Below are 25,750 nucleotides of genomic sequence, written 5' to 3'. Positions count from 1 at the left end.
ACAAAGCTCTAATTTTTTTTTCTTCTTTTTTTGTCTTACAATAGTTTTTGTTAAAAAAAAACTTTGTCATCAGAAGCTGTCATATACTGGCATAATGGCATTAACTTTTCAGTTGCACTAACAAGTCACACGATCTTAGCAGTTGTGAGTTGCATATTTGTATACCCTCCGAGTTAAGAGCGGGCAAACAAAAAAAAACTTGAAATTCAATTGCAGCTAGCAATCAACGTGATTTTCAGGCAGGCAGCACTGTTCGTTTGACTAATAAGCCATAATAGAGAGTACTGTTCGTTGATTATAAAGAGAAAGATAAGCTCAAGCGAACGGCTGATAAACTCATGGACAGTACCATTAGTGGTTCTAACATCCGGACACATAACGTAACGTCTTAGTAGAGCATCTTTGCAGCTACGTAGGCCGCGAACGCAACGAGAAGGCCGGACAGAAGCAGCTTGCAACCAGCCCCACCGGCGCGGCGCCGCGCCTTCCGCGCGGTCCGCACGGTGGCGTAGTAGCGCTTGGGGTTGGCCTTGAACACGGCGCGGGGCACGCGGGCTCCGCCGAGTCCGGGCGCCTTCATGGACCGGCAGGTGAGCGCCCACACGGCGCCGCCGACGAAGGCGACGGCCAGGAGCGCGAGCGCGAGCGTCGCGTACACCGCGACGCCACCGCCACCGCCGTGCACGAGCCACGCCGCCGCGTCGCCCAGCAGCTTCTCGGCGGCGACGTCCGGGAGCTTCTGGACCACCGCGGCCGCCAGCCAGCCGTAGAGGCCGCTGAAGAGCTTGGCCGCCGTCTGGACGTAGGGCCCCGAAGCGTCGGCCGCCGCTGCGGCGCTGGCTGGGAGGTTGTCGACGGCGACGGCCCTCGCCACGGCCAGCCAGGCCCAGAGGTGGCTCGTCAGCCATGCTACCGATGCTCTCGACGCCTCGATGACGGCGTCCTTCGTCAAGGTCGCCGGGAGCATCTCGGTAGCGACGGTCTTGGCCGCTTCGAGCGCGCCCGTGACGATGGCCGAGAGGTTGGCGATGGGGATGGCCATGGCTAGCGACTGGCCTGCTCGCTTGCTCTGGCGTCTAGTCTGGTTTGCTTTGCTCTCTCTCTGGCCTCTGCTGCCTTCCAAAATGGCTGCTTGGCTAGTGAGTGTTGAGTGGTGAGTGGAGCTTAAAGTAGGACGTGCGACGGAGGAGGCGGTAAAAGGGAAACCAAGCTAGCAGAAGTCAGAGAAAGGGAAGCAAATTAAAGCGGCGCCCACTCGATGCCGATGGATGGCGATGGGTAGTACTATATACATGACCAAAAGCCTCTTGCTTAGCGGTGATGTGTTGTGTTGCGCATGTGATTCTGCATTTCACACTTTGTGCTACCGGCTTTCTTCACCGGCCGGACGCTTTGTGCCTTTCAGTGGGAATGTGGGATAAACGTCAAGCACAAGGATGATCTATTAGAGCATCCAAGATCTACTACAGAAGTTCCTGCCCTCCCAACGACAGTCCTCAGCTTGCCTTCCCCCGATTAATGTGTCAATGGTATTCCTAGTAGCTTTGTGCGAAATCCAAATATGCCTAGAGCACTCTAATTGGGAGTGGGGACTGTCTAGTCACACTCGGTGCCTCAATACTCGTGGTCCATTCGGTTAGATAGTTAGATCCTATTTGGCATGGCTCTACTTCATCAATGAAGTTGTTTTTTTTGGAGCTTCAGCCCCATAAACAGCTCTACCAGTGCAGATAGAGTTATTTTGGTAAATCATTTGATAAAACAGCTCCACATATATATTTTTTTAAAATATGCTGCATATGATGCCATGTAGGACTATTTTTGGCTCCTTCCCACCCTAAATTTCTGTGAGAACACGTTTTAGAGGCTTCATCGGTGAAGCCATTTTATTTTACCCTACTCAGGAGAAAACAACTCTAAACGACTCCTGAAGCTGCCGAAGAAGCCGTTCCAAACAGGGCCTTACATTTTGTAGTCTCATTTGTTTAGATCTAAAGGTGGAAGTGGTTAGAAATTTAGACAATTAATTTAATCCAAAAAAGATTAAAAACAAATTTGTGGCCTCATATATGTGTGCACGTGTGATCTAAGTGATATAAATATGTAGATGGTACTAATAATCATAATTTTAATCACAGAAATCATAGGACAGATTGTAGCAGCATACCCGGTGACACCAGAGCCGATGCTAGTTGACATAGCGGTTGTTGAATAGTCATCATGCTCGATGTCGTGTAGATGAGTTGTAGTGTCGATCACCACACACAAGTCGTGCGCCCATTGCTAGGAAGTAGAGGAAACTGTGGATCGATTGAGCAGTCGTGTGGAAGACACTCTCTAAAAACCTGATTATCGGTCTTCACTCGAGCAGATGAACTCACAAACAGTGTCGGTTTTGGAGGCCTGCTCTCCCTATTCCCGTGTGTGAGGGAACCGAGACATGGATGATAGAGAACAGTGCAATAGCAGCGATTTGATGTTCTTAGTTCTGTCTCAACTCTCGCAATAAGAGAAAGAGTGTCCCTTTTATGCAGCAACAACGGAAGACGAAGACGAAGAGCTACAAGAATAAAAGTATTTTTGTGGTATTTAAAAAGAGGTGTTATTTTAAACAAAGATAATCTTGTCAGACATAATTTGACTGGCGACACAAGATGTGTGTTCTGTGATTCTCCTAAAACTATTCACCATCTCTTTTTCGAATGATTTTATGCTAAATTCTTATGGCGTGCGGTACACCTGTTTTTTGAATTGCACTCCCCCTCAGTACAAATGATCTTTTTGTTAATTGGTCTAAGAGGGGTAGTAATACTTATAATTCTTTATTATTAACGGCAGCAACAACCCTAGTTTGGACAATTTGAATAACAAGAAATGAAGTGGTTTTTGACAAATGCAGACCGAAAACTTTTTTGCAGGTATTATTCAGGGGAACCCATTGGCTTCGGCAGTGGGCAAGACTGCAGCGGCGTGAGATACTAAAGGACCAGCTTCTGCTTGCTGGACAGTTTTTGGAAACTTCAGCTTTGCATCTCTTTAGATCCAATGGATGGCTGTCAACTAGGTTTATTGGTCTTTCATAGTCAAACGCTTTCTTTCTTTTTTGTTTTCCTTAAATTGAGTTATCTCAGATGTGTCGGTCGTCCGACTGAACTTTGTAATAATTGGTCTGATTCTACCTTATGGTAGATGAAGCCGGATATAAACTATTCTTTATCTAAAAAAAGAACTCATGAAACTAACAAATTGATTGTCTATTATTAGTAGCTGAAAACACTAAGACATCATGAACCACTATCACACAATGATCATCATGCACATGACACTCGTTAAATCATAAGTTACATTGCGTAAAGGACTCAACAAATTACACCTAGTATTAACTTTGACCTTGGAATTTTCTTTGATTTAATTGCTGAATAAATTGGAGGAACCCAATTAAATCCAATAGAAACATGTGTCTTAGGTATGTCTGCCTATTGTTTTCAATATATGTAATCATTTCTTAATTTCTTATAAGATAGCCGATAGTAGAAAATTTGATGAACCAAATTCGAATACACTGTTACCAACATTTCACTATTCTTTGAAGGGATAAATTTACTTTTAGGCACCCAACTATTGCTTGAGATCCCAAAGAAGGATAGTTGCGCTGAAGGAGAGATGGGAAAGAAAGGAAAATACCTTCTTTGTGAGGAGGTAATGAAGTCGTCGACCTTGGGCGCAACAATGGTGGCGCGAGCAGCAACACACCCACAACAAAAACAGCAATTTCGCTGCTAGAGGGTCGGTCAGCCCATCCAAAACGGAGACCTCGAAGTCCCCGCAGAGCTGAAACCTCTCCTTGAAGAGTTCTGAGACACAAGGAAGATTCAGACTAGGGCTTTTGACTAAGGCTTGCTTATGCTTAGGTAGTTTCCATTGTTCAGGATTAGTATGTTTTTTTCAAAGGAGTGGAATCGTCTTTTTAGTCGATCTACATAAGCTTCCGTTGAGGTCCTGAAAGGCCCAAATGGCTAGAGGGGGGTGAATAGCCTATTTAAAATTCTACAAACTTCACTAAACAATTGTGTAAGTAAAATAAGTGGCGAAGCTATTTTAGCACTAGTACAACTAAGCTATGCAAGCCACTAAACAAGTCTAGTAAGAAAGCACAACTAAAGGCTATCTACGCTTCTAAACAAGAAGGGTAAGCTAAACAACTAGCAAGGTATGCAAGTAAATCAGGAATGGAGAGTGATTGTTATACCAACATTATAGAGTACAATATTTGGCAAGATATGACACAATATTTTTTACCGAGGTTCACTTGCTTCCCGACAAGCTAGTCCTCATTGTGGCGATACACCCATTTGATGGATCACGAGCTAATTGGCAATTCAAAGCCAAACCCTCAGCGAATACCGCACATCCACTCCAAGATGGGAATCCTCCAAGCCACGAGCAATCCACTAGAGTAGCCAATTGCGATCTCCCGCGGGGAAGGCTCAAGAACCCCTCACAAATCACTTGGTGAGGCTCGAAACAATCTCTAATTACAAGCTCAACACCTCCACTGCTCCAAGCCATCTAGGGCGTCGGGAAACACCCAAGAGTAATAAGAAATTCACAGTAAACTTAAGAATCAAATGCCACTAGATGCAACTCACTAAGCGATGCACTTAAATCTCACTCAATCTCACTAGGATTGGCAATCAAGCAAAGAGATGAGTGGAGGAAGTGTTCTCTAGCTCAAAGTATGCCTCAAGTTTTCCAAAGTGCAAGAGAGAGCCCCATAAGGCCGGCCACCTTCTATTTATAAGTCCCCTAAAAAAATAGAGCCGTTGACCCTTTCACTGGGCAAAAGTCGGGGGCACCGGACGCATAGCAAGGAGCCACCGGTCGCTGGAACCCTGCGTCCGGTGCACAGATGTCAGCCACGTGTCACCCTTTTGAAAAACGTGCATCGATCTCTAACGGTCACTTGCAAACCACCGGGCGCGGTTAAGTATCCACCGGACGTGTCAGGTACACACTAGACCCGTACGTAGAGAAGGTGTAAAACGCGCGGGGTCACCGGACACGGACCACCGGACGCTCTCCTGCATCCGATGTCGTGAGCGCTTCTGTAAAGATCCACCGGACGCACATCACTGGACTCACTCAAGTTACTGTGCGTGTGACAGATGTGTACTCGCCAGCAAGTGCCACTCACCAGACGCACAGAGCGCGTCCGGTGTAGCGTCTGATGCTACGTCTGGTGAGTGTTTTTTCAGTGAAAAACACTCCCGTGACTTCTACAAACTTTTCATCGGCATAATAGAAAATATATGTTTCATTTTCTCAAAAGCGTCAAACTCCTCTCTACCCTAGGAACTCCACCTCCTTTGCAAATGTGCTAACTCCACCAAGTGACCACCACCATTGTGCATGTGTGTTAGCATTTCACAAACATTTTGTCAAAGGAGTTAGGTTAGCACTTTACTAGATCCTAATGCATATGCTCAACAGTGGCGGAGCCAGAATTTTAAACTTGAGTATTCCTACTCTCACAAAGTTAATCTATAGGTTGAAAATATAGTCAATTGTACTGCAAGTTAGCAACTTTAAACTAATATTTGCTTTCTAGAATATAGACTTCTAATGGAAATGCTAGTTTTTTACATGTTTTGAGTTTAAATGTGCAAAATACTATATATTATAGCATTATATATTTATATATATAAGTATATACACATATTTACATAAAAGTGTACCAAAATAGTTGGGTATTCCCGGGAATACCGAGGAATACCCCTAGATCCGCCACTGATGCTCAAGATATAGACATAGTAGCACTTGATTTGAGAGATGACCGTGATTTCCCCTCTAGATAGTCGACTATCTATCTTAAATCCGGTCAATCACTTCTCTACTCAACTTAGACCGGCAAACGCAAAACCCTATGTGATCACTTTACTCCTTGTTTATCATCATGATCTCCACTTCATGCTTCATCTCTTTGTAATCATGTGGCCACCTTTTTATACCACATTGCACCTTCATCACATGTATTACTATGCCTAACTCAGATTACTTAGTCACAAGGCATTAGCAACTTGGTGCCATTAATTACCAAAACTAAACTTAAACTTAGACTTTTAGGTCCTTAGTTTAGTCAAGTAAGCGAGGGCATTTCCATCGCGAAGGCTCCCCTATGGCTACGACTTCACCCGGGTTGAAGACCCCACCGTGGTATGCGCCAATAAGACCACCACAGACCGCGACACACGCAGAGCGCATGATCCACACTTTGTCGCCTTTTTTTTGTTTCGTTGATGTTGTAGGGACTTCGGTAGGTGAGTTTCTCTTTTTTTTTTCATTTTTTTCCTTTCCCCTTTTCCTTTTCCTTGTATATTTTTGTTTTATTCTTCTTTTATTTTTTTATTTTCATTGTGAATTTTTTCTTTCCTTTTGTATTTTATCTTTTATTATGTGGCCTTTTATTCTTCTTTTCCTTTTTTTTACTTTTATCTATATTTTATTCATTTTTTCTTTTTTCTTAGTTTATTAACTTATTATTTCATTTTCTGTTTTCATGTTTTTATTTTATTTACTTCTCTTTTCTCTTTTATTAACTTTTATTTTTTTCTTTCCTTTTGTATTTTATCTTTTTTTAATTTTGATTTTGTTTTCTATTTTTATTTTACTCCAATTTTTTGTTTTAATGATTTTGATGTTTAATTATTTTATTTTTTCATTTCATATGTTACATCAGATATATGTCATATTTGCGCAATATACATGTGATATTTTATTTTTTTTCTTATTTAAGTTATTTATTTATTTTTCTATATATTTAGCATTTGTTATTTATGTTTTTATTTCTATTTTTTTGTTTTTTTACTCTATTTAGTTACTTGATTTTTATTTTATTTTCACTCTTTTTATTTTTAGATAATGTGATGTTCACGTAATATACATGTGACGTTCTATGATATGATATTTTATGTTTTATTTTGTTATACCCAGATAGTATGCATGAGATGTTCTTTGATTTACTTTGACACAATATACATGCAATGTTCACATAGTATGCATGTGATGTTTTATGATATTTTTTTGTGACGTTCATACAGTACGCATGATGTTCTATAATATGATATTCACATATTATACATGTGATGTTTTACTATGTTTTTTGTGATATCTATGTAGTGTACACGTGATGTTTTATGTCGTATTTTGTAATGATATATGATATTCACGTTGTATGCATCACATGTTATGTATGGGATATTTTCACGATTACTATGGTACACATGAGATGGTATTTTGTAATGTTAATATTAGCTGAAATTTAGTTTATGTTTTTGCTTATGCTGATTTGTTATAAAAAAATAATATTCGTTCGCTAAAAAATAGTGCTAAAGTAGTGCCGAAGACCAAAGAGGTTCACATAATATCCCATATAATATTCTATCTAATTTTCATTTATTATGTGGAATTTTTATTTTCTCTTATGATTTAATCTATGTTTTTATTATTTTTTCTATTTATGTTATTTTTGGGAGGTTCACGTAGTATAAATAGGACATGTAATGATTATCTTTGATTATTCACATGATACCTGTGAGATATTTTATGATATATTTTACGTTGTTTAATTAGTATTTATGTAATATTTTTTTATGTATTTTAGGTTACTTTTCTTATTTTCATCTATTATTTTGTGTCACTATCTTTTTTATTCGTCCTTTTTAATTTTATTTTATTATGTAGCTTTTTATATTTCATGGTATATATTTCTGTCTAGAATATTATTCTTGTGTATGTGGATTTTTTTACTTATATAGTCTGATACATTTTATAATATTATAAATATTTTTTTTGCTGAATACGCAGGAGATCTGCGTATTATTATATATTATATTAAGAAAAAAAGAGTTTACAATACAACCAACGCACAATAAGCGCGTTACCGGCTGGACCGACTTAGCAAAGAATTTTGTGGACATATTATAAATATTTATAATTAAAAATCAATCATCTACATGGTATAGTGGTGTTGGAATTATTTCTTAAGTCACTGATCTTTTGTTCAAACTCTTTTGTGCACCATTTTTTTCTATTATTATTCTTTGTGCTATTTTTTTTTCTTTTGTGGCAATCACGTTAGGATTCACGGTATTGGAGAGAGAACGCGCGGGAGAATCGGAGGGAGCGACGCGGGAGCGGGAGGCGGGGGCGGCAACCCGCTATGTGGGCCGGGCCGCCGGACGGAATCGTGAGCCGGCGCTACAAAATTTACTAGTCGGAGTGCCACTGCGTGCCACCTGGTTGGTTTGTCAACAGGAGCTTAGGCCCATCTAACCTACCATTATTGCCCCAGGCCCAGTCCAACTTTGTTAATTTCGACCACAAAAAGAAAAATACGCAATCTCTATTTAGCGACCAGTCACACTACGTGCTGCGCCTGCACGTGCAACTCCGCTCTGCGACGGGCCGACCCATACCCAATAGTTCCTGTTTCAACCAAATTCACAAGCAATTGAGAGTTCAACAAAATGCATGCATTATTCTAACAGAAACCTAAAGATGCATTATTATTAATTCAAGCTGCTTTGGTGGTGGGGGAGGATCTGCTTTTACAGGCAGGGCACACGTAAGGGCCTGTTTAGATTGGAGATGAAAATTTTTTGGATGTCACATCGGATGTGTCGGAAGGATGTCGGAAGGGGTTTTTAGAAACTAATAAAAAAAACAAATTACATAGCTCGTCAGGAAACTGCAAGACAAATCTATTAAGTATAATTAATCTGTCATTAGCACATGTGGGTTACTGTAGCATTTAAGGCTAATTGTGGAGTAACTAGGCTTAAAAGATTCGTCTCGCGATTCTCAACTTAACTGTGTAATTAGTTTATTTTTTATCTACATTTAATGTTCTATGTATGTGTCCAAAGATTCGATGGGATGGATGAAAAAATTTTGGGTGGGAAACTAAACAGGGCCTAAAGCAGGCCAGCCCACCCACCACCCGCATGCAGCTCCGTCTCTGCCATGGTGTCCGTCCCCCTGCAGCCGGTAGCCACTCTAAGCGTCCCTTGTTGGGCTTTTGAACCTGCTTTTGCTTTTGTAAAAGCCAAAAGCCAACCAAAGGACCCAAAAGCCACAAGTGCTTTTGCCTAAAAGCAGCTTTTCTCGTAGTACAAATCTAAAAGTACCTCACCCCCTGCTTTCACTGACTTTTGGGATCCGTTCAGTTTTTTTTCCAAAAGCCACAAGTGACCAACCAAATGACTTTTAGATTTCTCAAAGCCCACATCCCACAACAGTTTTTCAAAAGCTCAAAGCTCACAGTAGCTTTTCCAAAAGTCACAGCCCAACCAAACACACCCTAAGGCTGCCTCCAACAGGAGACTCATTTGGGAACTCAAACCTAAAATGGGTCTCCAACACAATACCTATAGCCTCCAACAGAGTACCCATACAGAATACCCATTTTAGGTATCAGGAGAGGCATAACCCAAATTTGGGTATCCTCTCTCCTCGAGACCCATTTACTGAGAGTGTTGTCTTTTAGGTCTTGTTGTTGGAGAAGACTAAAAATAGGTATGGAATCTTTTACCTGTAGCGCTACCCAAAAGACAAATAGATTTTGTATTTTGGGTGACGATTGTGGGAGATAGTCTAACTCAGCAGCTCGTGGTAGTTTAGTGTATACTGTATACTCGATCGCGGACCGCACCAGGTCGTGTCGTCGTCCACCCGGTTCCTTGCGGCCTGGACGCGGCGGGCCACGTATTCCGATCCAATGGCTACGAGGAGATGTCACGTGCCACTAATTAATTTATATTAATTGAACTCCTAAACAGAAATAGTTAAATATAGTCTAAGAAGATATACACACACCTACTAAGGTCAGTCTCAATGGGTGTTTCATTAGAGTTTCATGCACATTAAATACGCTGATGTGGCACTATATTAATGAAGAGAGAGATGATAAGAGTTTCATGTGAGTAGAGAGAGTTTCATCCCCATGAAACTCTTGTGCACTGTTTCCAAAATATTGATGTATTAGAAACTGGATCATGAAACCTCCATTGAGGATAGCCTTAAGAAAATAGTAAGATATTGTATGGGCTAGTCGACGCTGTTTCTACGCACATGGACATGGTAGGGCTAGCGGCACAGGAGCCGAGATGTGTTTGTGTGGATGTGGCCGGGACAAGAGTCGCATGAATGGGCACACGGAGTTCCCAAAAATTTTACAAGAACTTTTATCATATCAAATTTTATGCTATATGTATAGAGTATTAAATATAGATAAAAATTAATTATACATTTTGTCTGTACTTTACGAGATAAATTTTTTGAATCTAGTTAGTTTACGATTGGACAATAATTATCAAATATAAACAAAAGTACTACAGTAAGTATTTTGTAAATTTTTTCACAACTAAACAGTGCTAGATACGAGATCGCTAGACATGATAGACTGACCCACAGTTGGAATTATTGCAAGACCTCTCTGGTGCCATACATGCACTTATATGTGATATATATAATGTGAACGTGTAAAAGCGTATGAACTTTTCTCAAACTATGTGAGTTGATGGAACATTTAATCAAGCCTCTTCGCTTCGGATTATCTGCTGAATCTATCGACCATTTAATAATATTTTTAGCTCACAATAAATTAACAAACAATACTTTCAATTATGACTTTTCAGCCAAACAAATAAAAAGATGGAACACTAACTATAACCCACCACTTTCTATAGCTACACGTATTTCTCTTTTGTGTTTTCCTCCTTGGTATATCTAACTATTATTCGTATCTAAATACAATATATGTCTAAATACATAGTAAATTTAATTTATTAAAAAGGTAAAAACAACTTATAACTTATAACGAAAGGAGTAGAAGGCAAACGGTATATACACAACTTTGTAGCACTATTCTTCGTGTCTTGCGTTACCTCCACGGCTCCACGGACCACTACTCGTTGTTTGTTCTTTCTGTTCTCTAGCTCTTTTCATCTCCAAGCCTACTCTGATGCTACTTGGGCTAGTGACTCTTCCGAGCATCACTCTCTTTTTCTACCTTTTGTGTTTTTCCTGGTGGCTCTCTAATTGCTTGGAAGACTAAGAAGCATACTACAGTTTCTCGTTCGAGTGCAGAAGCTAAGTTACGAGCTATATGGCTCTTCCGAGTTAGTAGGAGTTACTTGGCTATGATGGTTATTTGGGGATTTTGGTGTTTCTGTACCACCCCCGACAGCTCGACATGCATGGTTTCTTTCTCCCGAACCAGTTTTCATGATCCACCCTGAGTTTGAGGGGTGTTAGATGTATATATTGTCTAGCATATTTCCTTATTGTGTAAGGACATTTATGCATTATGTCATGTATATACTGTGGGCTTGGACCCTTACTGTGAATACAAGCAGCATTCCTAAGAAAAACTACCTATACTGTAATTTTTTTTTGAAACAGTTGCTATAGTGTAAATATATATGTTGTCTATATAAGTGAGCGGCTGAAGAGGTCCTCGTGCTTATCAGTCGACGTCGGCTGCACTTCACATTTCATATTATTAGTATTGTTATATCATCTACCACCGACGTCGTCACGCTTCGATGGGTTATGATCAGTCGAAGTCGATTGATGGCGATGTGACGGCCCCGATGATGCTACACGGGCGCGTGGCCATTGTCACCGGTGGAGCCGGCGGCATCGGCCCCGCCGTGTCGAAGCACCTGGCGTCCCTGGGTGCGCGCGTAGCCGTGGCGTACATCGGCGACCCAGCGCCTGCTCTGGAGCTGGTGAGCACCATCAACAAGAACTCATCGTCGTCGGCCGGCGGCGGCGGGGATCAGCCGCGCGCTGTTGCGGTGGCGGCGGACGTGTCGGACGCAGCGCAGGTGAAGGCTCTCTTCGACGCGGCGGAGGCGGCGTTCGGCGGCGGCGGGGAGGTCCACATCCTGGTGACGGCGGCGGCGGTGCTGGACTTCTCGTACCCGGCGCTGGCGGAGACGAGCGAGGCGTCGTACGACGCCACGTTCGGCACCAACGCGCGGGGCACCTTCCTGTGCTGCCGCGAGGCCGCGGCGCGCCTTGCCCGCGGCGGCCGCGGGCGGATCATCACCTTCTCCTCGTCGGGGGTCGGGTCGCTGCGCCCTGGCTACGCGGCGAGCAAGGCGGCGGTGGAGGTGATGACCAGGATCCTGACGCGCGAGCTGCGCGGCACCGGGATCACCGCCAACGCGGTGGCGCCGGGGTCCACGGGCACGCCCATGTTCTACAACGGCAAGACGGAGGAGGAGGCGGAGCGGTACATCGCCGAGGCGCCGCTGGGAAGGCTCGGCATGCCCGAGGATATCGCGCCGCTGGTTGGCTTCCTCGCCAGCGACGCTGGCCACTGGGTGAACGCCCAGGTTCTGCGCTGCAACGGTGGCACCATCTAGCACTCCAGCGGTAGCGCTAGTGCTAGCGCCCGGCCGGTTATATTTTCAACTATTATTAATTAATTACCTTACCTTACCTCCGCGCGCGTAGCATTATATTGTTGCTTGCATCATCGTCTCAGTACAATTACTAGTACTATGTACTGTCGTGTTTTCGTCAATAAAAGACTGTTTTTGCTTCATCTTGTAATGCTTAATATATAATTGAGTACCAAGCAAAGTCTTTCTGTAAAGAGAGGTGCTAGGCAAGGATACATACATCTGACCTTTCTCCTCTTTTGTTTTTTTTATAAACCTTGTTGGGCAGAGTTTCTATTGGCTCCAGCTTTTCTGACGCATTCACTGATGATGCTGTATCCTTGATAGAAATTCTTTTTTTTCTCTCTCATATATACTTCTCTTATAGAGCCAGTGAGGACAGGAGGGGTTGAGATGAGAGAAAATAAGATGAGAGGAAAAAAAGTTTATATAATAAACAGTATATCAATAACGAATATGTCAGAAAAGCTAGAGCCGACTAAAGCACTCCCAAACAGGCTCTTATCAATCAGCAGCTAACTTGCTGAGCTGCTCCTGAACACTAGGATGGATAAATAATCACTTTCCAATCATTCAGCGTCGTACAAATGACAACTTGCTGGTAATGGAGGCACCTGCTATGCCAAAACTGGTATGCTTATATTAAAGCAGGCCCTCCTCAACACAGAGTCGAAGAATACGGGCTCCCAGTCCCATTACAAAGGTACGAGCAGAGGAGGCCGGCTTGTAAACACACCAAACGTACTCACGGGATTGACAATGATGCGAGCACGATGCGGGCACCGGGGCACGTAGAAGGTGTATGGTGGGATCTTAACAGATATTGTAAGTAAAAAAAAAACAGATATCGTAGTATTTTTTGTTTTATTTGATAATTAGTGGCTAATTATAGACTAATTATGTTTAAAAAATTCGTTTTATAAATTATTCTCTAAGTGTATTTTTAGTTTTATAAATAATTTATATTTAATACTCTATGTTTGTGTCTAAATATTTAATGTAATAGACGGTAAACTTTACCCAGAGCAACCAGGCCTGTACGGGCCTGTACGTCTGCTGCGTGCGTGAGACTGCCGAGTGCTGCCGCAAATATGGCACATGGCCTGCTCCAAACACACGACAACGACAGGTGTTGGGCCAGGAACGCAGAATGAAATTACAGCCAGCAAGGATGGATCCGGATGTTAAAATATCTGAACCATCCGATATCCGTATTTGTTTTAGAGTCAAATTTTAATCAAAATATTAAGTAGATGTATCCGTATTCGTTTTCTATGATTTTTCTTTATTCGATTCCACATTAGCATTCGGAAAAAAAATATGAAACATCCGACACTATCTGTATTCGCAAATAACAAAATACCTATAAAACCATCTAAACTTATATCTATGACTAATTAGTAATATAAATAATATCACCTTTAATATAACAAATGATATGCATCATTTAAACTATTTAAAACTCATCTATTATGTGGCCAAATGACATTATATATTTTTATTATTCTTAATGATATATGTAAAGGTTTGTTTTAAAATAGATAATCATATTAATTTTAAGTACCTTACTTATTCATAGGCCTGGATATCGAGCCAACTCGGCTCGTTACAGCTCGGCTCGTTATAGCTCGGCTCGTTAGTATTCTGGCTCGGCTCGGCTCGTTACACTAACGAGCTAGAACAGCAGCTCGGCTCGGCTCGCTAAGTAGCTCGAGCAGCTCGTTTTGGCTCGTGAGCCAAACATCAAAAACACATTATAGCAAGATGCAATTGAGCAACAAGCCAAGAAACAAAATAAACGATCCATAATTTAACTGGTAGACAAAAAAACAAGTCAAGAATATATCAAACCATCCATTGATCCATAATTTGTAAAGTTTAAAGGCAGCCCACCGCGCACCACAGGTCCAAGACCATTACATAATTTATCATTCATACAAAATTTATCAAAGATTGAGCTGGGCCAAGCTCACCGCATGGAGCATGGGATGCACGACCATATGGCCATGTGGGCCAAGCTAATTTGAGTTTTGGCTTGTGAATTTACTAGCTCATATGAGATAACGAGCTGCTCGCAAGCTAGCTCGAGCTGGCTCGTTATAAAACGAGCTAGCTCATTATAAAACAAGCTGGCTTGTTAAGAAACGAGTCGAGCTCGAGCCGAGCCATTAACGAGCGAGTCGAGCGAGCTACCGAGTTTCGAGTTTTTCGTCCAGGCTTGCTTATTCATATATTGATGAAATTGTTTTTGATGTTTTAAACTATTTATTTATAAATATTATTTAGTTTTATTGATTTTTTTGATCTATTTAACTATTAAAATCATTATTATATATGTTATTTTAGGAGGAGTTGTTATCAACGGTGGTTATATAATATAATCTCCACATACACAATAACTTTGTTTTACTAAAACTATCGATGGACAAATAGATATATGTTATTGTCAACATCTAATAGATATCCGAATGTGTACCTGTATTTGAGACATTTGTGTTTTGCATTTGTATCTGATAATATCTATATTCGTATTCGAATTTGAATTAAAATATGGTATAAACAGTGTTGTCCGTATTCGATTCCATTTGCGGATCCATCAATCCTCAACAGCTAGAGTCTGCGTGATGCTGACCTCCCAAATATGGCACATGGCCTGTTCCAAATACACGAAAACGACATGAAACACAGGACAAATATGTCTGCACCGCACCGTTGGATTGGCTTTGTACTTCTCGGTCCTTCCAAAATAATTGCGGTCTGCTTATAAAAAACCTCGCCACGTAGGGATGGACCAACACGAATCCTCCAGCCCTACCAGCCGGGACGCCGATCCATGCATCATGGAAACCCATAATTTGTAGAGTGTAAAAATCTTTGACCAAAGTTAAAAATCGGATATTCGACAAAAATTAGTTCTGCCGAGTGTTACACTCGGTAAAACGCGACATTCGACAAAGTAAATCTTTGTCGAATGTCCGACACTCAGTAAAGAATAGCACTAGGTAAAATAGACATTTGTCTAGTGCACGACACTTGACGAAATTTTACACTCGGCAATTGATGCTTTGCCTAGTGTATAACACTCGGCAAAAAAGTTTACTCTCGGCAAACCATGGCATCCGTTAACGGGCATCATCGTACGCTACAGCTTTGCCAAGTGTCACAAGGTTGACTCTCGACAAGCCATGGCGTCCGCTAACGGGAGTCACCGTACGCTTCAGCTTTGCCAAGTGTCACAAGGTTGACACTCGACAAAGACATGCTTTGCCGAGTGTAATGACCAAGACACTTGGCAAATCTTGCTATTTTGTTGAGTGTCCAGCCCATGACACTCGACAAACCTATGCAGTTTACCGAGTGTCGACAGCCTGACACTCGACAAACCTGGGCATTTGCCGAGTGTCGACATCCTGGCACTCGGCAAACTGAACGTCAACAGCAGCTCTTCCCGTCACGACAACTTTACTTTGCCGAGTGTCGGATCGGTACTCGGTAAATTTTTGCCGAGTGCCCGACAAAAGACACTTTAATTTTTTGTCGTATATGCTTTGCCGGTTGTTATACTCGACAAAATGTTGTGCCGAGTGTTTGTTAACCTTTGCCAATGCCGGGGACACTCGGCAAAGCCGCCTATTCCAGCAGTGCATGCTGCCTTGCCACCGCCATAGACATGGGACTCGATCTCCTCGAGCACCGCGCGACGACCTCCCGCATGGAGGGCCAGTTCTTGTGGTCGACGGCGAGGCACCGCAGCTCGCCCCGGCCCTCGACGTACGTGTCCTGCCCCTCGAGCCAGGGATCCATCAGGCGCGCCAGCTTCCTGCAGGTCAAAAAAGAACTTTCTGACAATGTTCAGCTCCAACTACACCAAGGTAACAGCTCTATCTGGTCCACCCCTTGGTGCAACATCTGGAATTCCATCCATGACCACCTTCTTCTCCCGGTCACTACGCTTCCTCTTCCAGACACTGTCAGTGACCTTTGGTACCCCAACACCCACCAATAGAACATTCACCTCCTCAATACTACTTTTGACAATCAAGCTGTTCAACAAATTATTGCTACTCCCACTGTTCACAATGCAGCCAGCGACATTCTCAGATGGACTCCTGCTAAGGACGAAATGGGATCCTCCAAAGCTATTTACAATTACCTCTCTGTTTCCAATAACATCCAACTTCCTTCTACAGGTGCCAGAAGCATCACTCCTCAGGCTAAAAGAATTTTATGCAGGGTTTGGAAGTCCAAAAGTATCCCTCCCGTCATTAAGACTTTTACCTGGAGACTCATTAGAAGAGCACTTGCCACTGCAGACAGAGCTACCAGATTCTCCTCTAATGGTGACAACATATGCGACAAATGCAATTTGATTGAAAATGACAGCCACCTTTTTTTCCATTGTATTTTGCCAGCACAGGTATGGCTTACAACAAACCCATCTATCAACACTGCCAATTTTCCTCAGGAGGTTGATGGTATCCAAAATACTCTGTCTCTGATAATCAATGACAACACTCATGACTCTTTACTTTGCAAAACCCTTTACACCCTATGGTATATCTGGAAAGCTAGGAATGACTATCACTTTAATAGGAAGGAATGGACACCTCAACAAGTACATCAAGCAGTCCAAACCTATATGGCCCACTACGAACATAACCCTCCCCGATCATCCGTTGGGTTTGAACACCCATCAGGTATGCAACCTTCTGTTTTGCAGGACACTAATACCAACCAAGGAATAAATCCATACTACTGCCCCAACCCTGCTTGCCTTCAAGACTCAAGATGCTATGTTGACGTTGCAGTAGTACCTGACAGCTACAACACAAACACTAACATGGCTGGTCTAGGCATTTTTATTCTTAATTTTCAGGTCCAACCAACTCAAGCTATCTACATAAAGGCTCAACTGAACAATTGCCACTCTGTTCTCATGGGTGAAGCGACTGCTCTTGCTCTAGGATCGACAATTGTCAAAGCACTACAACTTCATTCTTGCAACTTTCTTTCAGATTCTCAACAGCTGGTGCATTTCCTTCACCAAGACCAACAGGATCACCCCCCACAGTGGAGGATCAAACCATTTACACAATCATATTCCAATATTGCAGGCACCATGCAAGCTCAACTCTACAAGATTAGTAGACAGGCGAATATAACTGCAGATACTTTGGCTAAACAAGCCCAAACTTCCACTCCCTCTACACAGGCTTTCCATTGTAATAGATCTCAATGTGGAATTATATGCTCCCTTCTTCAGGCTCTACTCAATGTAGACCTCTCCAATGTAACTATCTTAACAGCAGCTTGCTGTGGCTAATAAAATCTGGTTGTTGTCAAAAAAAAAACATCGAACACATCCCCCACCTGGAAATAATCGGTGATCATGCAGCATGCATTTTCTATAAATTTTGATAAACACTGGAGACAACTATAGAGTAGTGTTTTTTGCTTAAAATAAATCAACATCAACATCAACGACAGCCAGAGAAACCATATATCGAACAACCTAAGCCAAAGGTGCAACTTCTATAGTATGGTCATCTATGTAATGTGGAATCTTTAAAGAGTGTGGAACCAAAAAAATCTTCAAGAATAGGCACCACACTATTGCAAGTCGTTCAATAAAAAATAAATTCTTAGTTCAATACTCCTTCTGACCCATACTTTATCTTCGGCCATAAATTTGACTCAATTTATAAAAGGTACGTGTAATATTTGTATCTCAAAAAAAAAGATTCAAAGATCTTTCTAATGATACCAATTATATGCCATAAATATTAATATTTTTTAATATATATTTTATCAAAGTTGTTTCTTAGGAAACACAAACAATAGTTATTTTTGGACAAGGTAGTACATACAAAAGAGAGCTTAGTTTGCATGGTAGAATCTGCCTTTTTTTTTTCTTTCTTTCATTTGAGGTTCTCTTTGTGGTTGCCCCTACTCCCTAGGCAGCGTAGTGGGGGGATCTCCAGTGTTCGGTAGCCAAGCCTTAATCCTGTACATAAATTATCCTTTACTGTTTAATTCAAATACAAAACTCCTGCTATTTCATTAAAAAATTACTGTTAACATACAATTTTTTATATAATTACTTATACTACCTCTGTCAATAAAAAATGCAATTATGAGAAGCATGCTGGTCAAAGTAACTAAATTTTAACAAGTTTATAGTAAATATTATTAACATTTTGTCTCCAATTAAATTTATTATGAAAATATATTTTATAACTAATCTAATGATACTTATTTTGTCTCATGAGTAATAATATTTTTTATATAATTTTAATCAAACTTTAATATGTTTGACTGCTCAAAATATGAGAATTACATTTTTTTTATGGACAGAGGGAGTACTAAACAATTGACATTATTCTTACCTCTTATTGATATCACCTCTAATCATTGGCTGGTCCACTTCCATCAACTTTGGGCTTTTGACAGTTATGAGTTTATCTGCCGAATCTGGTAGCTATTCAACAGTGTTTTTCTCTCACAACAAATCAGTGAATAGTACTTTTAGCCATGGTTTATCAGTCAAACGACACATAGCGTTTTTTTATGTTTGCAATTGCTTCCTGTCCATTTTTTCTGGGTCTTGACAACCGATAATATGCAATAACTCATGTCCTCTGGGGAGGTGAGGTTCTCCAGAAAGCCAGGAAATAAGGCAGATAAATCCCCACAATCATCCAAGGAGAGCCTTTGGAAGGCCATTTTTTCAGTCGAGACATGGATAGGCCCAAATGGAAAAATCCTTCAGGAGAGGAAAATTTTTCCCAATTTTTTTAGTGGGCAGGGTTGACAAGGATCTGCATTGGTTAATTTTAATACATTCGTGCAGCTATAGCTTGATTAGTTATTAATTGTTAGTATTGTTACGCCTGTCGCTCCCTGTTTGCCGCTGCCGCGCGTGCCACTCGCTACTTGCCGTCGTGAAGTCACGGTGGAGCGCGTGCTACCTACACCTACTCATGCTGGCACGTCACAAGAGCAGCCGAACGCCACCTCCACCGCCGACCTGGCTCAGCCTCACCGGCCGCATGTGCCGCAGCAAGCGCCTCAATAACCACCAGTCACACATCTAGGGCCGAGCGTCTACGTGCAGAAGAATGGGATATTTATGCTAGGACTAAAAAATTTGGTGAGAAGTTATCTTTCAACAACTTTGCTAAATGGTTATATAAATATAACTATTTTTTATTTCGTATTTTTTGCTAGCCAAAAAATAAAATACAAGAATAGCTTTCTAGAATACGTATGAGATATAGAAAAAAAACTCTTGGAGAGTGAATATATATATATATATATATATATATATATATATATATATATATATATATATATATATATATATATAACGATTTTTATGTAAATGACTCTCTAAATGATGATTTAAAAAGTAAAATTTAGAAAAGCTCTTTCAGAGATGCTCTTAGTCGTGTACATTATTTATTTAATAATCGTTTTGACTATACATCATGCCAAGACTGACCAACATGATCATCAGACAATGAGTATATAGAAGAAAGTATCGTGTTACTGACTATACTATAGTATATACATGCGGAGAGAATGGATAGTAAGGGTTTGCAAAAAATTTCAAGATTCTTTGTCATATCAAATCTTTGGTCGCATGCATAGAGCATTAAATATAGCCGAAAATAAAAATTAATTGCACAGTTTATCTGTAATTTGTGAGATGAATTTTTTGAGGCTACTCCGTGATTGAAAAATGTTTGTCAAATAAAAACAAAAGTGCTACAGTAGCCAAAAACCAATTTTTTTCCGAACTAAACCAGGCTAAGACAATCGAACGACGTAGTGGTATCTACCAGGGAGAAGCAGAATTTGTTTCCTCGAAACTGGAAGTTGATCCACTATATATTGCATGTGAACTAGCACCGTTAACATTTAACAGAAGGGAAGAAATACTAATCACATAAAATTCATCAATCCAGAACTCCGACGTTTAGGGCTTGTTTGGCATAGCTGAACTTCACTAGTAAAGCTGTTTTTTTAGAAAATAGCTTCATGAGTGACTTTCTAGCTGTTTTGGAAAAAGTGTTTGGCAAAATAGCTTCACCAACTACTTCATGCATAGTTGAGAGAGAGAAATGAGGGAGAGAGCTGCAATAAGCTACTTTTTTTCAGCTTCATCCCAACTTATGTTTTTATGAGAGGAGGAGAAAAATAGCTTCATCCATGAAACTGTTTTGGAAATAAGTGTTTGGCAAAAAAAAAAAACAGCTCACAATAGCTCATGAAGCTGTTGTGAGCTGTACGCCTTAGGGCAGTCCCAATGGTAAATTTATTGCAGTTTCTATGTTCATTAATTAGCTTGACAACTCAGCTTTTTGCTGATGTGGCATAGGAATTATTGAAGAGAGAGGGTGCTAGATGTAGAAACGATTTCTAGGTGAAGGAACCATGTCTACGCTAGGAACGAGGCCGATCGAAACCACCAAATCGCCACTGTGGAGAAACGACTCGTTTCTAGGCTCATTCATCCCGATCCACTGCGCCCACCGCCGTGGCGATGCCGCACGCATGCTCGCGCCCTTCCCCCGCGCTCCGCTCCGATTTCCCGCACGATGGCCTCTCCTCCCCTGCAAGCGCGCTCTTTTCTCCGATTCCTCTGGCGCTCGCTCACCGCCATCCCACCAGCAAGCCTTAAAGACTCGGTCTCCAAACCCTATCCCAAATCCTTGCTTCATCCGGTCCCAATCCATCCCCATTTTCTTCAACCATGAATCCCCTCCGTCTGCCATCTTCAAGCTCCAAGCAAATCGAGGCAGGGCAAGGCAGGTTAGGGTAGGGCAAGGCGCGTGCTTCCATGGCTCTTGATGCCCGATTTGCTTCGGTCGCTGCTACTCCCGCTGCCCCTGCTGATGGATCGACTTCGGCCACCGGTGAACCCATCGCCCAAGCAGCAACAACATCTCCAGCACCTGCAAGTCTTGAAGCCGCGGGATTTCCTGCGTGGTGGAGAAGTTCATCTCCGCTTGGCTCAAGTGACGGGTAAATAAAGTCCGTGCAAATTTCTTATTGATTTATTTTTTATTTTTCTTTTTTGTGTGCTCATGATTGGCTAGTATTGCTTTGTTGCGGTCTGGTTTAGAAGTGGCTAAAATTAGGCTTGTTGAATCGTAGGTAGTTTTCCAGACTTATTTAGTCTGATGAATTGTAGATGCTATTTCAGTTTTTTGCCGTCGTGCACTTTGGCTTTCAGTTCAATCATCCCTACAGTGTTTGCATATTGCTTTAAAATTTAGTGCTGATAATAGATGCGACAAAATGATTTCTATTATAGAACTGGTTTGGTCATTACAATCAGAGTATCGGACAATATCTGGCATAGTATTATCCACCATGAAAACACACTTAGCTTGCAGGTCTGAATTTGGTCTCCGCTTGACGAACTGAAAGTAAAATATTTTCTTTGGTTCATCCTGTTTCAGTTCAATATAGATTTCCACATTATAATCCTTTCTGAGTTCTCTCCTGCTTGATCAATTAAGAACTAAAATAGATTATTGACACTAGTAGGTTGTGCATTTTTTTAGCATCCTGTTTCATGAAAACTGCACTTGTATTTAGTATCAAGTTGTGCAGTTTTTTTAATCAACAATATCTGACTGCGTACAAGCTCTTTTAATCCTGGATTATATCAGATGCATTACAATCAGTTATAGTATATGCAAGTAAGATGGGGAAGGGTTTACCAATTTGCTGAACTCAAATAGTACTTCAGAAAAGTTTAGGATCTCATATAGGCAAAATAATTAGGTACATATAACTAATAGTAGATCAGTTTCTATAGATATACATGTTTATGTTTTTTCTCTCCATGTTTATGTTTGTTATTTTTTATTCATTGTTTCTTATTCTTTCACTTGTATTGATGCTACGAAACTTGATGGTTTCTGGATGAATTTTGCAGCCTGATGGCTTCTGGATGACTGCTGGACCTACTTGAGATGATGCCGTGCAAACCTGATGGTTGCACCTTATATTATTTTATATACTATAATATATCATGAACTTTAGTTATTCTCTTGCCCAACTATATGAAATCTCCTGATGTATGATGCCATCTGTTATCTTTATCTATAAATTTGTGTGTATTGAACTATGTGGTATCTATTATCTTTATATCTAAATTCTGTTCTAAACTATGTGTGTTCTGGGAAGCATATTTGATTTCTTTTCTTTGCCATCGTCTGGACTATGTGTGTTCTGGGAAGCATATTTGAACAATGTGTGTTTTGGAAAAGCATATTTGAACTATGTTGCATTGTGTGTTGTAGAGAGCTAGTTGCCACAATTGATCCATCTCATTTTAATGATTCATTTAATTTATCCTGTGAATGAATATTGCTATAGAAACCATGGACTGGGAAGGATGATTTCTATAGACATTAATTATTCTTGGAGACTACAACTAGAAATCATCCATTGGAACTGCCCTTAGTGAGTCCATTGCAATTTGCTTTCGCGCGGGGTGATGATTGTCTTTCTCAAGTTACAGCCTTCAGCCCATTTCGCATGCTGAAGAAGCTTGGCCCAGGCGCCTCGAGCAAGTCACAAAGCTCTGGTTCATATATGTTCTTTGGCCCATTCTGCATGCTGGGGAAGCTTGGCCCAGGCCATGATCCAAACAATATTGTGTGCATTGTACTAATCTGATTAGCATTGGGTGTATTTAGTTATCTACTTTATTTTATATAGAATTACCTCTTCTGCATGGTTATCAACTCTCACACATTTCATCAAACAAATTTAGTGATTTAGTTACTCTCTAAAATAGATTTGACAAAAATATATTAGAGTACTCCAACAGACTCTATAAAGGATGGCTAGTGAGTTAGGCTATTCAAAAGTAGAGAGCAAATAAGATAAGATGGAGAGCTACTAAATTTGAAGAGTCGTTTACAGAGTGTTGGAAATGCTTTTTCTTCAACAATAGCTAAATTTACCTTTAGAAAATGATTTGGCTAATCTCTTGGAGATGTTCTTATTATAGCTCTAACTTTTTTTTTCTCGAATAGAGTGTGTGGAGCTAAAACTGTTTGACTAAAAAACTTAGAGTGGAGATAAAAAAACGTGGAGCGAAACAGTTTCAAACACTAATATGCTTAACCTACTTTCATCATAAAACACCAAATCTCGACTAGAGAGTAGTAGACGTAGATACATATGGTAGTATAGACAACGACGCAGTTCGATCATGCCGCGCGCTGCCGCTGCTGAGGATGCGAACGCCGCCGATCGCCGCCGTGGCCCTCTTGGTCAGCAGCAAGTCGAGAGCGCAGAGTGAGGGCGCAAACGCCGCCGCAGATGAAGGCAACTGCAAGGAGTGCGAGGGCTAGCAGCACATACACATACACCACGACGCCGCGGTCATGCAGGAACCACGACCACCACTCGTGTAGGATCTCGGCGGCGGAGGCCTGTGCCGGCGTGGAGCCCATCGGTGACACAACGGCCGGCGGGGCGTCGCTCGGGATCAGCTTCTCGGAGGCCGACACACATGCATTTGCTGCATCGGTCTTGAGCTTCGTCTCCGCAGCAGTTGCCATTGCCACTAGCCATCCATAGAGATCGCGCAACTGTTTCGACACCATGTCCAGCCATGGCTGCGAGACTTGAGCCACGGTCGATGCCGCGTTCTTCACCGCTTGGGCCACGTCCGGAGGACGTTCCACGGTGGCTACGGTGGTAACCACCCACCGGTAGAACGAATGCAGGAGCTTCGACGCTAGTTCCAGCCATGGCTGAGAGGCTCGAACGGCGGACTCCGTCATGTTCTTGACCGCTTGGGACACGTCCGGGAACTCCTTGACTGCCATCGTGTCCAACCACCCATAGAGTCCATGCAGGATGTTCGATGCCAGGTCCAGCCATGGCTGCGCGGCTCGAACGGCGGACTCCACCGCGTTCTTGACAGCTTGGGCCATGTCCGGTGGTTCATGGGCAGCCGCGGCGAGCAACCACCCGTAGAGTTCACGGACGAGGCTCGACGCCAGCTCCAGCCATGGCTGCGACGCTCGAGCCGCGGACTCCGCCGCTGCCACGGCGCACGACAGCGCGTGGATGGCCAGGGCGGCCGCAGTAGCGAGCAGGCTCCAGAGGTGGCAGAGGACCCACGCCACCGAAGCTAACGCGGCTCCGACTACGGACTCCACCAATGTCACGGCCGCCGGGAGCATCGCCGTCGCCAGACGCGCCGCTCCAGCGACGGCGGCGGACGAGAAGCTCCAGAGATAGCTCAGGAGCTGCAGCGCCACACCAACAAACAGGCGCGAGGCTTGGACCACGGACCACGCCGCGGTCTTGGCCACCGGCACGGCGTACGGCATGGTAGTGTCGATGGCCACGGCGACGGCGGCAGCGACCACGGCCCAAAGGTAATAGATGAACCACGCCACCGACGCCCACGCTGTGGCCACTATGTCGCCCACCAATGCCGCGGCCGGTGGGACTATCTCCGTGACGGCGCCCTTCGCCGCGCTCGCCGTGCCCTTGACGAGGGCCGAGAGGCTGGAGAAGAGGACGGCCATGATGGCGGACGCTGATGTGCTGTGCTGCTGCTGTGGCTATGGCTATCCACGGAAGCAGAAGAAGGGGAAGGGCCAAGCGCCCAAGCGGCCCAAGCCTTTTCAAGTTTCAACAAGACAAGTGCCATGAAAACGCACCATAAAGCTGCCTGGGACGCAGCGTCTCACTTGAAAAGGCCGGAAAAGGAGGAGACACTCCCTCGAGGAGACCAAAAATTTCTTTTTATTACCCACATCTACCACAATAAAGATAATAAAAAAGTAAATTTGAAAATTGTATATGAATTACTATTAACTTCCGTTGTTATGAAAACAAAATTCAAAATCCATTAAAGCGGTGTCTAAGCATCAATATATAGCTATTATTATGGAAAATAATTCAAGAGCCATAAATTATGTTGACTGTTTCTAAATTACACAATTTTACTATTATGAAATTTGAAGTAACTGTGAATACAAGAATTGCATTATTTTTAAGACGGGGTAACATAAGGTAACACGGTCAACCAAGTCAAATTAAACTCCCATTACTAGACTGATATCTACTGCAAATAAAGATTTGAGCGACTCAAAACTGTTTGTTTTTTTCCGCATGAGTTGGATTCATATAAAGATTTTGGATTATTCCCATTTCTATTGATTGATGTCCTTTTTATTCTGATTTTAATTTTGTAATCATATAAAGTTTAGAGGCTGGCTATAATTTGGAAGATT

The 25,750-nt window shown here is 42.1% G+C and overlaps 2 protein-coding genes and 1 long non-coding RNA gene across 3 annotated transcripts; 2 read left to right on the top strand and 1 right to left on the bottom strand.

Moving 5' to 3' along the window:
• On the bottom strand, positions 182-1,249 carry LOC8069838. The gene has a single exon (XM_002465088.2). The coding sequence runs from the start codon at positions 1,040-1,042 to the stop codon at positions 389-391; it is 654 nt and encodes a 217-aa protein (XP_002465133.1). The 5' UTR covers positions 1,043-1,249; the 3' UTR covers positions 182-388.
• On the top strand, positions 11,168-12,651 carry LOC8070046 (NADPH-dependent aldehyde reductase-like protein, chloroplastic). The gene is made up of 2 exons (XM_002467648.2): positions 11,168-11,177; positions 11,529-12,651. The coding sequence occupies exon 2, from the start codon at positions 11,604-11,606 to the stop codon at positions 12,429-12,431; it is 828 nt and encodes a 275-aa protein (XP_002467693.1). The 5' UTR covers positions 11,168-11,177; positions 11,529-11,603; the 3' UTR covers positions 12,432-12,651.
• On the top strand, positions 20,894-22,654 carry LOC110431878. Its single transcript, XR_002449360.1, has 2 exons — positions 20,894-21,497; positions 22,420-22,654. It is a non-coding gene; the product is annotated as an uncharacterized LOC110431878 (long non-coding RNA).

Source organism: Sorghum bicolor, chromosome 1 (genome assembly GCF_000003195.3).
Source record: "Sorghum bicolor cultivar BTx623 chromosome 1, Sorghum_bicolor_NCBIv3, whole genome shotgun sequence".
NCBI classification, from domain to species: domain Eukaryota; kingdom Viridiplantae; phylum Streptophyta; class Magnoliopsida; order Poales; family Poaceae; genus Sorghum; species Sorghum bicolor.
Note: the sequence above shows the minus strand (reverse complement) of the source record. Positions and strands in the feature narration are given on the sequence as shown.

What these genes read in the sequence shown, in the direction of transcription:
- LOC8069838 (XM_002465088.2), bottom strand. Translation starts at nt 1,042, where the DNA reads ATGGCCATCCCCATCGCCAACCTCTCGGCCATCGTCACGGGCGCGCTC.
- LOC8070046 (XM_002467648.2), top strand. Translation starts at nt 11,604, where the DNA reads ATGGGTTATGATCAGTCGAAGTCGATTGATGGCGATGTGACGGCCCCG.